General features: G+C 41.2%; 1 protein-coding gene across 1 annotated transcript; it reads right to left on the reverse strand.

Moving 5' to 3' along the window:
• Positions 1-1,897: 1,897 nt before the first annotated feature.
• Positions 1,898-15,430, reverse strand: LOC117436307 (homeobox protein CDX-1-like). Its single transcript, XM_034064218.1, has 3 exons — positions 14,852-15,430; positions 5,250-5,395; positions 1,898-2,149 (listed from the first exon to the last, which is right to left on the reverse strand). Exons 1-3 carry the CDS (start codon positions 15,282-15,284, stop codon positions 1,898-1,900), a joined length of 831 nt encoding a protein of 276 aa, XP_033920109.1. The 5' UTR covers positions 15,285-15,430.
• Positions 15,431-17,139: the final 1,709 nt, after the last annotated feature.

Genomic DNA, 17,139 nt, shown 5'->3' on the forward strand with positions numbered 1-17,139 from the left:
ACCAGTGTTTTGCTTTGGTTGCCATGCTCATCAGCACGGGTGGTAAATCGCTGTTCCCCCTTGCTCTCTGTCATGTTCTGCTTTTTGTAACATGTGAAAATGAGTAGGAACCTTTTCTGTTGCTGAACTTTGGAGTTTCTCATTTGAACTACCTGTGCCAACCTTCAGACTGCTCTTGCCAGCAAGCAGAGCAGCATTGTGAAAGTGGGGATTTTACAATGTAGGGATGTGTCTATTCAAAGTTGAAGTGTGGTCCTTCTCACAACCACAAGATGCTAAATAAAATGAAGAAGTAGTGAAAACTGCCAACTCCTGGAACCATCCTGGTCTTGCTATTCTCCTCTACTTCTTGCAAGCTTTTTTACCATCACTCTGCTTTTAAATTTGATACTAAAATTCACTAACAGACTCCTGGGGAAAATCTGCATGTTCACTTGCTACGTAGCTGATACCACACTGGAAAATGATTACGAAAAAGTCATTTATTTAAATGTTCTTTATATACAAAGTAATTTGACATTACCAATATTTTGATGCTCTAAATAGTACTATTTGTTATAATTAAGGAAATAAAAAAGAATGTAGTGCCTAAAGGACTTAACGCTCCTAAGTCTTATTTGCAACAGTGGCGGAGATTCAGGAGGACACCCTGATGAAAATCAGCAAGGATGGGCTTCCTAAATATCTGAACCGTTTTTGACAATGAGGGTATCAATTCCCAAATCATTTTTGTGCTCTGAAAATACTCCCTTTGCAGACAAGTAATGCATATGCAATTGGTAGTCGTCTTAGGAAGTAAGTATCCAGATTATGCTTAAGTACTGGTTATCTATGAAATTCTGCTTAGTGTGGAAGGGATCAGCCCTTTGGAATTGAGACCCACTTAAAATCTGCTGAGAGCTTATATTTGAAGTATTTTTGTGCTTGATCTTCCATTAATTTGGCTTCTCAGACATTTTTAGTGCCACAATAGCTCTGAATGTAAAACCAGTTGAATGTAATTATTGTATCTTTATCCATGGGCTGTGCTGCCCCGTGAAATGCTGTTACTTCTTACAATACCTTCACTTCTTAACAGGATTCCACCCCCTTCCCCCTCCCTTCCTTCTTTCCTGTAGGGATACAGAATGAGTCTGATACAATCTTTCTTCCACCAAAACCAAATTTGGGGCCAAAAGTCAGAATTCCAGAATGCTTTTGGAACATTTGTGGTAAGATTGAGGAGTGCATGTGTATACCAGTGTATGGAGCATTGGAAATCATACCTGTCAAACCCAGAAAATTCCAAAACGCTCATCCCTGACCTTTGCCCTTAACATGTAGTGAGTGCAACCACCACAACCCCAGCTTTCTATCAAGTGGGACAGAACGTATATGCCAGGTTTTCATTTATCAAGATCCATGTGTAAAGTCCATGGAAGCGAGTACATGGAACCTGTGTGGAGATCAAAGGAGAAGGAATACACTCTGCCTGTGGCGAAGGACAGACAGAGCACCCCCTTACACACCCCTTACAGCTGCCCTGTAAGGGGCTGGATTGCCTGGGGCCTGTTCTGTGCTTTTTCATCTGCAGTGTCCTATAACAAGTGGCTGTAGCTGGTCCTGGCTCTCCTCCCTCCCTGTGCCCTGGGGCGCAGGCTGGGCATGGCTTTCCCTTGCAGAGGTACCCTGCAGCAAGGGCTCCTGGCACACAGCAGTTCCATTGTCCTTGGGAACTCGAGCTAGCCGGCAGATCTGGCAAGGAGCTCTTGGCTTACTGTCCTGGAAGCTTATGTGCACAAATCCATGTCATGCTGGGGACTCCTGCAAAACAGCTACAGCTGTCCTCTCTCATACTGTAGTGCTCCATGTACTGGTAGTTTATAGTGTTCATTCTATAGCAGCTCTTCCAGCAGCCTTACTGAGAGGCCACTACCTGCTGCAGATTCCCGTTGTGCTGCAAACCATTCATAGGAAGTGGAGGAGGAGGAGGAGGTGGGAATAAAGAACTGGGCATTTCTGAATGAGTCTGTTGGTCAGGAACTGGCATTGGGCTCACTGAGCCAGAGTCACTCTGCATAGACCCAAGGCTGCTGCCATCAAAATGAGTCATTTTCTTCTTCATTAATTTTCGTTCTTTGGCTCTGCGATTCTGGAACCAGATTTTCACCTGCAAAGGAGCAAAGGAAATTCTTTTCAGTTGCTTATAGAATGCAGTGTGGCCCTTTAGATATGTAGGGGTCATAAAAACAATTGCAAGAGCACCAGTTGAGAAAGGCAGTGTCAAACTGGGATGCCAGGGCTGCTTGCTTGTTTTGCATACACGCAATCTGTCCTATCTGGTAATAAAATATTTATGTCTTGATAAAAAGCTTTCAGTGTTAATTTTATTTTCAAGACAATATTTCTTTATGGACTAAGCTTTGGATTTTTGTTTTTATTTTTTTTTACACAATCTAACAGAACAATTTCATCTGTCATAGTGATGGCCAAAAGAATACGAGAGTATATCAAAAGCTACATACGCAGGTTAAAACCAGTTTCTGGCCTATAAACTGAGGCACGAGAGCTTCGCTGTTTGGATGCTGCATATTAATTGCTTAGCTCCAATATGTAAGCCAATGGAAATATACTTCTGAGCAGAATTTCACCAGTGTGCTGCTCTTGGTACACAACGTTACTTCAAAACACTGTCCAAGTGGTGCCTTAATAGCCAAGTGCCTCTTACTGCATTTCTAGATGGAGCCAGAATCTGCTTGTGCTTCCCACACTGTGCAGTGCTTTACACTGCAGTCATTGCTCTATCACAGTTGTCTTTGGGAGGGATGAAGCAACTGTTGAAGAGTGTATGGGGTTTGATTAGGACAGGACAAATGAGAATGTGAGATGAGGTTGATGAGTAATGGTCAGTTGAAAATACAGCAGAATTTGTTGAGATGTGAGAGGGTGAATGTTCTGTGACAACTGAAATGGCTTTGGATGTGAATAGCAGTCCATGCCAGCTATTTATCCTTCAAAGTGGGTCTGTATTGTATCTAGTCAGTGTAATAAGTCAAGCTACTTCATTCAGCCATATTGTATTTTCTTGTTGGTGTTTGGGTGGCAAAGGAAACACTTCTGTCACCGTTTTCTAGAACCCAAAGAGAAATCAGTGGTTTGCTGAGAAATACTGATTTGTAGCTTTTGCTAGAAGCTAGAAAGGGGGAGAGATTGATGCTCAGAGGGGAGGTAAAACAGTAAGAGGTGTTAATGTCTGTGGCTACTAAATTGTGCTTTAGAGAAAACCACTGGTGAAGTCCCACAGAACATCTTAAGGAGTCTCTGTGCACTTATCCTCAAGGCATTATTATTCCCATTTTAGAGCTAAGGAATTTGGATACACACAAAGCTTGTGGAAATTTGAACTAGGTCTCTTTCAGTCCCAGGCTATCGTCTGAGACATTTGGGAGTTAATTTTGTGCTCTTAGTTTCTGGAATCTCATTTCAGTACTAAATTATGTTCCATTAAAACAGTCTCAAGTACTGTCAGCTCTCCTGCATTCTGTTTGTGCTGAGGTAACCTGGTTTCACCCATGCGTTTGCCATGTGTGCTTTAGTGTTCTCACCTGCCTTTGAATCTAGGTTTTAGTTCTGTTTTGCTATGAAACCAGGGATGAAGATCTGCAACAGTGATCCAGAGAGAGCTGTAGTAGGCACTTCAGAGTTGTATGGCAGTTATCAAAGAACTACAAGTAAATACAACTCTGTAATGCTAGACTAAAAGCTAACACGGTCAGGTGTAGCTGCCCAACTTGTTCCTTTCCTGTTGCCTTCCTTCCTTTTGGTGTTCGGTTGTGTGAGTAATTCTTCCCCTCAAGTCCAATTTTCTTCTTTCTAGTCCTCATCTCCTTTATTTCTGTATCCCTGCTATAGTAGCAATGCTTGGGTTTGCCTTTTCCTTCATTAGATACTGCATCTTTACTTCCTTGTTCAGTTGTCCTTTTGTCTTGAGATAATACTCATTCTAGTGTCTTGGATGTGAGTTTCTTCCTGTCACAAGCAGGAAAAAAGCTTTTCCAGAAAATAATCTCAGCTTTTAGGCTGAATGCAGTGGAACTTGGGATAGGACAGTGTGAGTTCAGCCTTATTCATATGATAGAGTTGTTCAGTTTGTATGAAAGGGTAGTAGTGGGACTATAGATCTGGTATTAATCTTACATTTTCAATAGTGACTTCAGAGACTGGAATTAATTTCATTCATGACACACTGATGATGATGAAGAGCAAATATTGCAAACACTGTTGCCATGTTTCCCAATATATGTACCAATATTGCAATAATTTGAATTTTCAATAATGAAATATTCCTATTCAACAGTAGATTGAGAAATACTTGCAAAATGAGTATTTACTTCTGTGTTTCTGTGAGCTCTTTCAATGTGTGCTGTGTCAGATGAGTTCAAATTGGATGAACAGTACTACAACTGTGGGTGGATTTTGTACTGTCCTCAGTAGAGCCCATACATCAGTGGGAGATCAGGCATCATCTTCAGTGAATGATCCTGAATAGTATCTGACTGGGAAACCAGTGGTGTGATGCTTTGCAGCTAGCAAAGACACCACATGAGCGCATTGCGTCTTGAAATCTGTTCAGGGGTTCCTTCAGTAAAGCTTTTAATGATCTGTTTTGCAGCTTGTTTCAATGTGCTGCATCAGGGAACTCCCCATTAAAATGGGACTGAACGTATGCTCAAAACGCAGCACTGAGCGGTTTCAGAACAAATGATATGTATCCCTTGATGAGAAACAATTGTGTTTTGATTTACCTTGTGGGAGTAGAAAGGGAATTTGGAAGGGATGGAGGAAAGAGGGGCAGGAGAAAAGAGTAGCGAGTATGTAGGAAATCTTTAACAAAAAGTAAAAGGCAGCCAATGAAATGAATACCTTCAAGTGTCCTGAACATATGTGAGCTCACTGCCATTCTCTGCTAAGACTGACGTTGTCAGGATCGGTTACAGAACTCCCATTGGCTTCAGCAGGACCAGGATTTCTGCTTTAGAAATTCCAGTGAAACCTTCTCCCTGCTGCAGCTACCCCAGAAAACCAGAGAGAAATTGGGGCAGGATTCTGTTGTGTTGTTGCACAGCTCTCTGGTGAGAGCTGGAAGGTATTTAGGACTGAGTGTAACCAAGGCTGCCAGCACATTTTGGTGTTCTTAACCAGTAAGTTGGTTATCCTCCTCAGCAATCATAAATGCAAAGGAAATCCTGAATGGGTGATCCATACTCTACCTGTCTCTCGGAAAGTCTTAGGTTTGCAGCAAGTTCAGACTTCCTCCTGATTGTAATGTATCTGTTGTAATGAAATTCCTTCTCTAATTCTAATCTCTGATGATCTGTGTAAACCACTCGGTACTTCTCTCTTGTTCTTGTTTTACCTGTTTTGAAAGAAGAACACATTGCTTCAAGCTAGAATGTTTTTAACTTTTGTAACACAAAATATCTGGTTTTACATTGAAAAATATGTTTGTGGGTATTTTAGGCCTGATTCTCTATGCACTTACCCAGAGTAACTCCATTCAGTCTCAATTTACAACACAGGAGGTTCATACCATTAGAGTTAGGGTTTGCCCCTTAGTAAACAGATGATAAACTGCTTCTCATATTCTTTATCAGTCTTCTTATCATCTGGGAAGAGGGAAGGTGTTCTGGCTAAGAACAAGGAGCCAGGAAACCTGGGTTCTGTTCCCAGCTCTGGTGCAAGCTTCCTGCCTGGTGTTGCGTTGCTCTGGTTTCTCTGTCCCTACAGCTGATACACCCATACCTGCTTGAAAGGGAAACTGTGAAGGACATTTTACTGTATAGGAAATACTGAGAACTTCCAGAATTCCTCCTTTCTTGTTTCCAGAAAAATTAATGTGATACTGTGATTGTTACTGCAATTTGGAGGTTGTATTTTTCCTTCAAGCCTGGCATGGTCTAACCACAACTTGATAATAGCACAGGAGATAGTAACATAGATTTCCAGATGACAGTTAATAGAAAAGAGAAAAAGAAAGCAATAAATGCCTTACAAAGGACACTGAACAATGATAAAGCTACAGCATCTGTTCTTCTGCAAGCATTCTGCTGCATCCTTTCAGCTGTGGGTACAGCTGAGTGACTTGGACATGGCTCAGCAGTACCCAGGTCATTAAAGGAAATGGCAAATGACATGAGCCAGTGAACACAGATGCAAGAAGCTGAAATTTTATGGGTTCCATACACAGTAATTTCTGAGAACAGAATGTGTTGGGAGCTGTGAAAGAGAATTGAGATGGGAAAGGCTGCGGGTGCTTCCTCTCTCCCCCCTTTCCCTGGTTGTTAATGTTCCTATTAGGCAATCAATACACCAGAGCTCACCACCTGCTTAAAGCCAAGGCCCCAGAGCCTAGCCTAAGGGTTTCCTACATTGCTGAAAGATTGGATCATTGCTGTGTTAAGACCAGTGTTACCATCTCAGCTAACCACGGTTTTGCCCTTTTTTGTGCTTTTGTCTGTCTGTATTTGCATGGACATCTCTGCAGATGTGTGTGATCAGACTATAAATTGGCTGGGACAGGGAATGCGTTTTCATTTGGTATATTTTGCAGCATGTGCCACTGTGGTAGTGGAGGTTGTGAATGTTTGTGTCCTTAGTGGTTGCTACAGTAGAACAGCCCTCTTAGATTCAGGTTCTCTCCAACGATGCATAAAACCCGAGGCATATTGTGGCTTGCTGCCTAAGCATTCTGCTGCAGCTGCAGCTGAACTTCATACAGCAGCTCATGTTTGCATGCAAGTTTGAGGAACCAGGTTTTTTGAGATATAATAGTTGTGCTCCTCATAAGAGCAGTTAATTTTGAATAGAGAGAACTGGAATGGATTTTCAGGCACTGAGTTAGTAAAATTTCAGTCTCTGAGTAGATGACCACAGCACAGCTCTGCAGAGCAACCACGTTCCCCTCCAGGAGAGAAAAGCTGGAGGTTTCATGTATCAGTGCTGGCAAAAGCCTGATTTCTCCCTAGCCCCTCCTCCAAACTCCCCTTGCTTTTGAAGTTTGACATCAGAAAAGATCAGAATTCAATGTACAGAACTATAACAGAATCTTAAAGTACTTTATCATGGTTTGGTTTTATAGGCTAATGTTTTCCCCCCATCTGTGGAGGAAGATGTGATGTCTCTTTGTTCAATAGCTGAACATATTTAAAGCTAACATTGCCTTCCACTTGCTGGTAGTGGCTTGAGCCACATTGCTTTTTTTCTCTTACAGCATTTGACAGTACTTTGCTACTTAGAAGAATTCTTAGCTCTCCAAAGTATTACTTGCATTAGAAGCTTCTTCAGGCTCTGATCCTTTTGAATTGTTTGTGCAGATCCTAAGTACAGACTTGTTTAGCACTGGAAGTCTTGGTCAGTGTGATGCTGTAAGCAAATACTGTGACACCTCTGGTTGTGGGTGACAACTGTTTCACCCTGTAGGACTTTTCCCAGGGCTGTAGAAAAAGGTCTGTATCAGAACTCTATCCTTCAGCTTCTATGCTCCATGGTGTTCATCCCTGGGAAAGCACTGTGCATTAATAAGGCCTTTACAATGCTGTGGGCTTGAGGGAATCCAATGGGGAAAACAGGTGTGTGCATGTTTGTGTGTGTTCCTCGCACTGGGGTTTCTGCTCAGCCGATGCAAGCAAAACCACTGTGCCTTCCCCAGGAAGGTTCTGCTGCTTGGCTGAGATAGGTAATGTGTAGTACATTCTCATTTCAGTGGCATTTCTGTCACTGCAAAACTGCAGTGAAAGCAGAATGAGCCTCATTATGTTTACACTGATAATCAAGTGAAAAGTGCTGCTAATTTTACAACATTATGGGAAGAATTTGAGAGTCTCTGAAGAAGAGCAGTTACTCAGTTCAGTCCACATAAGTACCAGGACGTTTGTTTTCATCAATTCGAAGTGTAAATTGTTTGTTTAACATATGGTCACCCGTGGTGCTTTAATGCCTCACTTGGTATTTTTGATCTCTAGCCGGGTGGTTTAGTTGTGCTTTTTTTCCCCTCTTTAAATGAGAATTTGGGGTCATTTTATGGGTTAAAGTGTTTAAAATGTTTCCTTAGTCTCCTTTGTGGTGTTAAACTGGAGTATACAAAAGAGCAACAAGGTGATCTTATCTTGAACTCTGTTCTCATTCAGAAGCCAGAGACAAATATAGAATGTTCTTCTATTGCCAAAACAAGACAGTAAATTTCAGGCTAAGCCTTCCTGTTTCTGGTTTGAAATGCTTTAACGTTGTCTGAACAGGAGAGGGCTGGGCTTTTTGGTTTTTAAACTGAAGAAGGAATTAGATGTATGTAGCAAACTGAGCTTTCTCCCATCAAATCCTTTGTTTGTGTGTGAGTAGCTTTCAGTTTATTTTTAGTAAAAAATATATCTGGTTTCTTTTTGAAGGAAGATTGGGAGCTTTCACATCTACTGTCTTTAAAGTAAGTTAAGAGAACAATTCAGAAAGCAGAAAGGCAAAACGAGAACATTTCCTTTCTGAAAGTCAACGAGGATTTGAGAAAATTCTCTGATTTTTCAAATCCTGTCTTTAATAGTTTGATTTCTTTTGTGTAGGGAGCCAACAGCCAGTGGGAACTGAGACCTGACAGGGTCTTCCAGAGGGTGCTTTTATTCTGGCAGAGACCTGTTTTAGACTGTTAGGCCTTCACCCAAACCCTCATTGATGGCAGTGAGAGTCTTCCTAATGCCTTTGTTGGATGCTGGGTTGGAATTAGGCTGCATATGGCATTTCCTTTCAAAGGCAAAGTACACTTTTATTTGCCAAAGTTAACAAACAGAAGCAACAAAAGCTATCTCTAAACAGTTTAGGCCTTTAGCCTCTAAATTCCATCTGTAGGATGGAATAGATGCACTCTGCTGCCTTCTGAGACAAATCTACTGGTCTTATTTACAGTGATGCATTTTATTTCGAGGAGAAGTATTACCTGAACAAAATTTGAGGTAGGACTAGTGGGTTCATCAGAGGCAGCAGAAGGATGTTTTTCACTTCCTGGACTTCTTTAGGAGGTAATGGCAGAATTTAATGATGTAATGATAAAAGTTAGTATCTTAATCCAATTGTTTAGTCAAATCCTACTCACTTGGGTGAGTGAAACCACCAAGGTGTAACATTATTTTAATCAGCAATATAATGTCAGCTTTATTGGAAATGTGTTCTGTCAGGAGCAGATACTATGGAATTGCAAGTGGCTGGAGAGGTTAATAGTATTTAGGTGGAAGAAAAATGAAACAAAAGAGCTTTGAAGCAGCACCTTTGCCTTCGTGTTGGGGGAGTGGATTTCCTGGGTTTGATGAGGTGCTTGAGAACAGTGAGTTTGTCAGAACTCTTATTTTACAGTGACTGTTGAAGACTATTGACTGTTGCCTCTGAAGGGACAAGAAATGAGACATTTCAGACTTAGGAAACTTGTCGTGAGCTATAGTTTAACAATCCTGTTCTATCACACCCACTCCGGCAATTTTTGTGACTGGCCAAGTTTTGAGCTGGGGGAAGGGAACAGCTTTCCCATTGGTCATAAAATTCACAGAGCATTTCTTCTGAAGACAATAAAGCTGGGAGAAGGCCTCTTTATTTGCTGTGAAAATCATCACCCTTTCCGGCAATATAACCCCTGAAGAAAAGAGGGAGAAGGAAGAGACAAGACTGCATATCAAAGCAAAGCGAAGTGTTAAAAGGGTCTGTTGCCTCAATATGACAGATAGGCCTCAAAACCTCAGACAATGTAGCCAGGAAAGGGGAAAAAAAACCAACTCCACCATCGGACCTCACAACTAGTTTACAAAGCAAAATAAATTAGCATCAGAACTGGCCCTGGTCTCTTTCTAGTGCCTCCACTCTTAGCTTTTCAGGAATATTCTTCATCTACCTCATAAAATCCAGAAGCTCTACCTACTTTATACAGAAGATGTCCTGGTGTACAATATATCAGATGATGTTGGATTATTTACAAAGGAATGTAATCTGGATTCTGTGGTTTAATGTTTCAGAGGAAGTTAATGTCTGTACTTGAGGGCTGGAAGCTCACTTAAGTCAGCTCAAAGCATGAATCAGCTGCCTGGCCTGAAGATGTGCTCAGTTCACATCTGCATCTTGATGCTCGTTACGAGATTGGTGTTAAATTTTTGAGCTTATAAAGATATGGATTTATAAGGTTATGGGAATCAGGCCCCAGAGTTATGTTTTGGGAATCTCTCTAGATATTTAAGCCCTCTGGAAGTGTAGGAAGAGAAAAGGGCAAATTCTCCCTAGTGTAATTTCACTGGTTTATGTGAAGTTGTGAAGCAACAGTAATTTTAAATAAGTCTTGAAGATGGATATTGTGCTGCATGTGATGTTCTGTAAAGTTACATCAGATAAAACCTCAACCAAACCACACCAGGCTGCCCTTGTGTGAACTTGGTCCAACCTGTGTAACATGAGTGACAGTATTCCTGCCAGGAGTCTTGGTGCCCTGAGTAGGACTGATATTATTACAGAATTAGGTGCATAAAGGTTTGTGAAACATGGTGAAATTCTCTTTGTATTTCCTACATTTGTTCCTGTTACACATGTCCAGAGAACCCAAGCTGAAAAGAACAGAATAGGATCATAGAATTGGGAGCTTGCCACAGACTTGAAGAATTTTCCCTTCCCTTCTGTTGACTTCTATTCAAAATGCTAATGCTTACAATTTTGACTGTGTTCTACTATTCTGTACTAAAGCTCATTGGCCAAATTCTGTCTTTCACTTTGCTAGTGTAAGTTTTTGTATTCATCATGCAGAAATAGCTGACTCTAAAGCAGAGTCGTTTTTCTCACCTTTAAACAAGGATTGGACAGATCTCCCTGTATGGATTTTGTTTGGCAGGTGGATTTCCAAGTGACAAGATGGGAGAAATCCCATTGCCAAGGACTGTATAGACTAAAAAGCAAGTGAATAACTGAATGTTTTTTGAAGTGTTGTATATTCTTTAGGCATTCATCATTTTGCAGGAGAGGCCTCTTAAGAGACTTGTTTCTCCTCTGTAGGTTTGAGGGAATATAACTTCTTTCTTCAAAGACTAGATGCTGTATGTTTGCAGCTCATTTGGTGCTGATGCTACAGCACTTACCATCATCATCAGAAAAACTGTCTTGTGCTTCCAGAGCTATTTTCATGGAACCACAAAGATAGGAGAGCTGTCACCTGTGGGAAAAGCCTCTGTTCATAATCACTTCACCTCTGTTTCAAAACTTGTTCCCTCCCTATTTTATGGTCACAGAAGTGCAGTTCTTAAGGTGTACTTTCAGTTTTGTGAGCAGCTTCTCATTGCTGCTGGAACTGCCTGGTACTTAACTGCTCCAGCTGATTGTTTTGGGCACTGGTTTATCACAGATGTATGTTGTTTTCTCTCAAAGGCAAAAAGTAAAGTTTGCTCCTGTGTGAGTGATTGCTGACCTCCATAAATACATTGAAATCAGCAGGAAGAGATTTGTAACTTGTTCTAAGGTGATTTTATTCTATTCTCCATCAAAGAATTTCCCTGTAATTATGCTTTGTGTGTGTGGAATTGCCACCTCAAATGTGTAGTTGCTGTGTCTTTGTTCTGTTTTGTTACAGTGACTAGTTGTCTTGGCTTTGCTTGCTCTATCAAACTGGGGCTTTAGGAGAAGGGACAGGAGCAGTGTAAGGGTTAGAGAAGGGTCTTTTCCCACCTGTGTTCTTGGCTGAAAACAGTAAGTAGTCAGTGTTTCCTCCTTCATATGTTTGGAGTCAAAACACATTTGCTTTCTCCTTTATCCTTAGCACCCTCAAGAATGCAGTGACTAAGCATTGGATCCTACCTGCACTGTGTTTAGGATCAAGTCCCAGTCCCTCCAGTTCCAAAGTTACAGGGAGAAACACTCAGACATTCTTCAACCAGAGGGAGTGATGGATGAAAACCTCAGTAGATCTTTTCTGTGGGAAATGTATTCCTGTAACGCTAAACCAGGATGATAGTCTGACATTAAATACTGAGATCTTCCAGTTTCAAGTAGCATAACCTCAAAAGCTTCACTGAATACCAGTTGAAGACATGGTTTTACGTTAGATATGCTATTTAAAGTTACAGAGTAAGACTTGAAACCATTTTTAGTTTTGTTCCAGATTAGGTGTAGGTAACAGAGTATTGAAAGACCTGGAGGGCAGTGGCAGCAATTTCAATCAAGTGCTTTGTTTGTCATCTGTCAGGTCCTGAGGCCACAAAGCACGGATAGGAGAAGATAAATCATGAAATCTGTGGAGATGGAAACATCACTGGTTCTGGGTCTTATTTCTGTAGCTGCTACGAGTCAGACTACTCAATGTAAGTAAAACTTTGGAAAGAATCCCTACTGATCTTAAAGGGGTGAGAGTACAGGAACATCTCTAGCACACTTCCAAGATACCTTGTAGAGATCACTTGCCTTAATAATTGTTGTTTCCATAATGAGATAATATTATTATTGATAGTATTTTGCAACAGGTAATGAGCAAATAATAAAATCAATGTGTCTAATTTCTGTTCTGATCACTTCAGGTAAGTCTGAGCCTCAGTTCTTCCATCCTTAAGAATAGTGGCTCAAATCTATTTACAGGGAATAACAGGAAATAACAGAAGCTAATAACAATAGGTGTGATTCCTTCACTCTTGCCTATACAAGACCTTTACTGACATTCCTAGAGGTTTGCAAAGGGACAGAAGGGTAGTGCCCAGTGAGTGCATACAGCCTTAGGGAGTAGAAAATACCACCCAAGAAAATGCTGAGGGGTTTGATCATAATCCAGTAAAAGGAACAGACTCCAGTGAAACAGATCTATTGGCACTGAGCATTCCTAGCCTAGCAAATCACAAGAGGAGGGGAAGAAGCAGCAGAAGAATTCCTTATCTGGGATTTTCCCTAAAGCATGACCCAGTAGCCATTAAATGAATGATAGGCTCCCACTAACTTCAGAGGGCCTTATGCTGGCCTTTGGGCATTTGGGAGTGTACGCTACTATGACATGCTGATTTCTTCAGCTTTTCCTGAAATTAAGATGCACAATGTCTTGTTGGCCCATTCCAGAATAGAGTCCCAACACTTCCTGTGAATGCTCTGCCCTGTGCAGGCTTGAAATTTGGAAGATTAGAAAGCCCTAAGCATGTTTCTTGAGCAGACAGCAGGCAGCTAGAATGTGGTATTGTCTATTTTCAGTAGATTTATATATACATATGTATATATAAAAATCTATCTCACAGTGTGTCCATCCTGCTAGAAAAGAGACAGCACAGACAGGTAAAATAAGTCCTTTCTCTGAAAGACTGCAGTTCAAATCCACAGGAACAAAAGGCAGGTGGGGAAAGAAGAGACAAGAGGCTGGGGGGTTTTGAGCAAGTGTTCTGCCATCTGTAAATCACAGTCTGTGAGCAGTTCCGTTGCTCTTGTAAGGGCTACTCAGAAGTAAGCTGGTTTTACAAGACCAACCTCTTTTGTCTTTGCTCAGAGAGTATTCAGTGAAGAACAAATCTGGTTTTAAAATACCTACTGCTTCAGCCACCCCAAAATTCTATTTACCCAGAGTAACAACCTATTCTGATTGTCCTGTTCACTTCTATGGATGCTCTGAACTGAAGTGTGCAGCAGGGTTGAGGACAATTCTGTTCATAGAAATTAGATGCATTGTTTTAATGCAGACAATTTTTCTATACAGTTGCTTTAGTTTTTCTAAAGTCTGCTCTAAGCAATTGCTTTTCCATCAGAGATTGAGTCAGTTCTTGCTTTGAAAACTATTATTGACAGGCATGTGTGGAACAGAGCTGGGTGAGAGGAAGGCTGAAAGGAAAGGAGCCTTCCTGAGATGTAACACTGGAATCCTGTGAGCATCTCTTTAGGGGAGGCATTGAGCAGCCTTAATTTCTACTGATCTCAGTGCATGGCAGAATTGCTCAGCACCTCAGAGGATCAAATACTGTTATATAGTGGATTGGGCCTCTGTTCTTTTCAGGCAGTTTTCCCTCTTTTCTTTCTCCCCTGTCTTGTTTCTTTTTTTTCCCTATTCATACAAGTTAAGGTTTTTGGTTTAGGGATGCTCTATGTTTCTCTTTTTTCTATTGTTCCTCATGACAAACATAACCTTTTCCTCTTGCTTTATGACTTACTTTTACTGCTTAAGTGAAATTGAAGAATTACACATTGGAGACTGAGCTGTGGCTATATTAACTGATTGTGTTACCAGGGATCTCTATTCTTGCATATCCTGAGAGTTACTACTACTGAGTGAACCAGAGTTTTCCTTATCACTCCTGGGTTTAGCGCATTGACTCATTGTTTGGTCTTGCAGATCTCATTTCAGTGTTCTTAGGTTTAGAGAAGTTGTTTCGAATATGAAGCCTTACTTCCAGCCCCCTACTATATATATTTTACTTGAACTTTTCATATACATTTCTAAAACTTGAGGAAAATAAGCAAAGTATGGTGTAAAATACAATACTTTCATCATGATTTCTTTCTGCAGGCATGCTGCTACATTCCAAGCGATAGGATTCCTATTTAAAGCAGTTATTTGATATCAGATTTTTTTAACATCTCTGAAGTGAAAATACTTCTCTGTCAAAGGACTCTGCATTTGCCTCAGCATTAAAGGTCAAGCAAGAAATATAAGTAGTCAGCAGATCAAACCCATTATCCAATAACTGAACCAACATTTAACTGCTAGCAAAAGAATCTTTCAGAACAATTAGGATCTATCTTTGTTACACTGGACACTTCCCTCTAAACGGGGAACCTGGCAAAAACACCCAAACAATGCAAAAGCAGCAAAATCTCTCCTCAGCATAAAACTTCAGTGCCCTCCTACCTGTGGAAGTGGATTGCACCGTTTTCCTCATCCATTCATAAGAGCTGTGCCTTTGGCTGTTGGGAGAGATTTGCTGTGTATTAATTGTATCTACAGGAGGTAAACCCCCAGATCCAGCGGGATGGAGGGAGCTGTAATCAGCAGAAGTGTAGGAGACCTGTCCAGGAGATGAGCTGTTGATCTGAGCAGCAGCAACCGTGCTGGAAGGTCCTGGGCCATAAGCATTCCAGTCCTCCCTCTGCGGGCCATAGTGGGATCCCCAGGTTCCCGCAGGCTGGCCGTGGGTGTCCAGAGCTGGCACATGATGATATCCCATGTAATCTGGATAAGACGGAGTAGACACAAAGTTTTGCACTGGCAGGTTGTTGCTGCTGCACCTTGCAGATCCTGGATACATGCTGGTTTCTTTATCCAAAAGGTAACTCACATACATGATGCTCACAGCCTGGCTTTGTCTTGCTGGGACATCCTGCTCCTCACAGTGTGTGTTTGATCTCTCTTCCCCTCCTCTTTCTTTCTCTCTTTTCTAGCCCTGACTGGCTCTATAAATGACTCATGCTAGCCCTGATGTCCCTTTACTACACATGATTAACAATGGTTTTACCAGGTGCTGGTGGTAACAGTTTACTAAGGTCCTGCCTGATGTCACAGATAACTGCCTGCCCCAAAATTACATTTGCATTCAAATGAAGGGCTGACCATGCAGGCAACCCCACCTTGCTGCTAGGTCTAGTGCTTCCTTTCTCACAGATCCTTTATGTATCACCATCCTGGTTCTGTACTTTTGAATGTAGTTTGAAATCTCATGGTCTTCAAGCAGAGTTGTGTGTGTAGTTAACCAATAACTATTCAGACAGAAGAAGTAGTATTCTTTCCTGAGGAATACATGTCAGAAAGTAACTTCAGGCCCTAGGTTATAGTGAGTTAAAGTCTGTATCTGCTGGGCTGGTAGCTCTTTTTTACAAGGTGCTGTATTATTTTAAACTGGAAAACTAAGGACCAGTTCAGTCTTTTAACTGCAGCTCTCACACAGTTTCTCACATGAGCACTCTTCTTCAGCTCTTAGTCTGTGTGGGAGAGCACTTGGAAACTGCAGTAATCCTGCTGATTTTACCATTACAAAGGATATACAAGAAGTCTCATAGTCATTTTGAGCATTTGTTCATAGGAATAGTCTTGTTGATGTTAGCAAGCCTATTCATGAGCTGGCTGCTTGCCACAGTGATTGAAGTGTCTCTGCTCGACCTTCCAATGTTAACAGAAAGAGAATCTGTTATTGGGAGAATGCAGAATTTGTCACTTTCTCTGTGTCTTGTGTCTTGTTTGTGATATTGAAATGAATGGTAGTTTTCCCTAAAGGTTGTTCTCATTGCTGTGTCTGTTCACAATAAGTAGCACCTTTTCCTAGAAATATGGGAACACATCCTAGCTTTTTAGCTCAGAACAAGCTGGTCCTCCCATTCAGGAGCAACCGCATGTTTGTAAGGAACAAATTGCTGTGAGATTATAAGCCAGAGCCAGGAGAGAAAGTGTTGATTCTGTTTTTTTCAAGAGGTAGATCCCTCAGCATTGTCTCTTAATGAGATTTTCCTGTTTTCATTCCTGTTCCTTTAATGATGTGATACTTAATTGCACCTTTATTAATGAACCAACTTGTTACAAGGGTTTTTTGTCTTAAACAGGTGCAAAGTATAATGAGGTTTTTCTTTGTTCAGATGTGTATTTTGTCTTTCAGAGTCTTTTGCACTTTAGCACCATTTAAACTTACAGGTTCCTCCTGGTTCTCAGGAGGAAAAAGTCACTTCTCACACCTGACAACACCTTTAGTGAGAGAAAGCTTTGGCTGTGCTCACAGGATGGGTTGTGACTGTGGTTGTGGAAACCGTTTCTCTGCCTGTTCATTTCAAGGCTAAGTGGGGCAGCATGGGCTGCCTCCTTTGAGTGTTTTAAGTTTTTCCTGCTGGGTAAAATTTGTGCTCTTTTACTTCTTGTAGCTTTTGGGGATGATGTTTTGCCAGCAGCATTGTTGAAAGGTATTTTAGAAAGCACTAGGTGGAGGAAGTTGGCAGAAACTGTTCCTTCTTGCATATGTGAACTTATTCAGTTGCAGTTTACACATCTGTGACAGCTGGCCATTCACAGTGACTTAGCATAGCTACTGGAACAGACCCTTCCAATCTGGGGGAGTCGTTAATCAGCACCTCATGTATCTGAACAGCTTAATTCAACTTCATTCTTCTAGATCAGAAAATAAATCATATTGGTCTAATTCCAAACTAGCTGTCTCT

This window comes from Melopsittacus undulatus, chromosome 6, assembly GCF_012275295.1.
Source record: "Melopsittacus undulatus isolate bMelUnd1 chromosome 6, bMelUnd1.mat.Z, whole genome shotgun sequence".
NCBI classification, from domain to species: Eukaryota; Metazoa; Chordata; class Aves; order Psittaciformes; family Psittaculidae; genus Melopsittacus; species Melopsittacus undulatus.

What these genes read in the sequence shown, in the direction of transcription:
- LOC117436307 (XM_034064218.1), bottom strand. Translation starts at nt 15,284, where the DNA reads ATGTATGTGAGTTACCTTTTGGATAAAGAAACCAGCATGTATCCAGGA. An exon ending in GGTGCAATCCACTTCCACAG is followed by an intron (nt 5,396 to 14,851) that starts GTAGGAGGGCAC and finishes CTTTCAAAACAG; the next exon opens with GTAAAACAAGAACAAGAGAG. An exon ending in TAAGACTTTCCGAGAGACAG is followed by an intron (nt 2,150 to 5,249) that starts GTAGAGTATGGA and finishes GCTCCTTTGCAG; the next exon opens with GTGAAAATCTGGTTCCAGAA.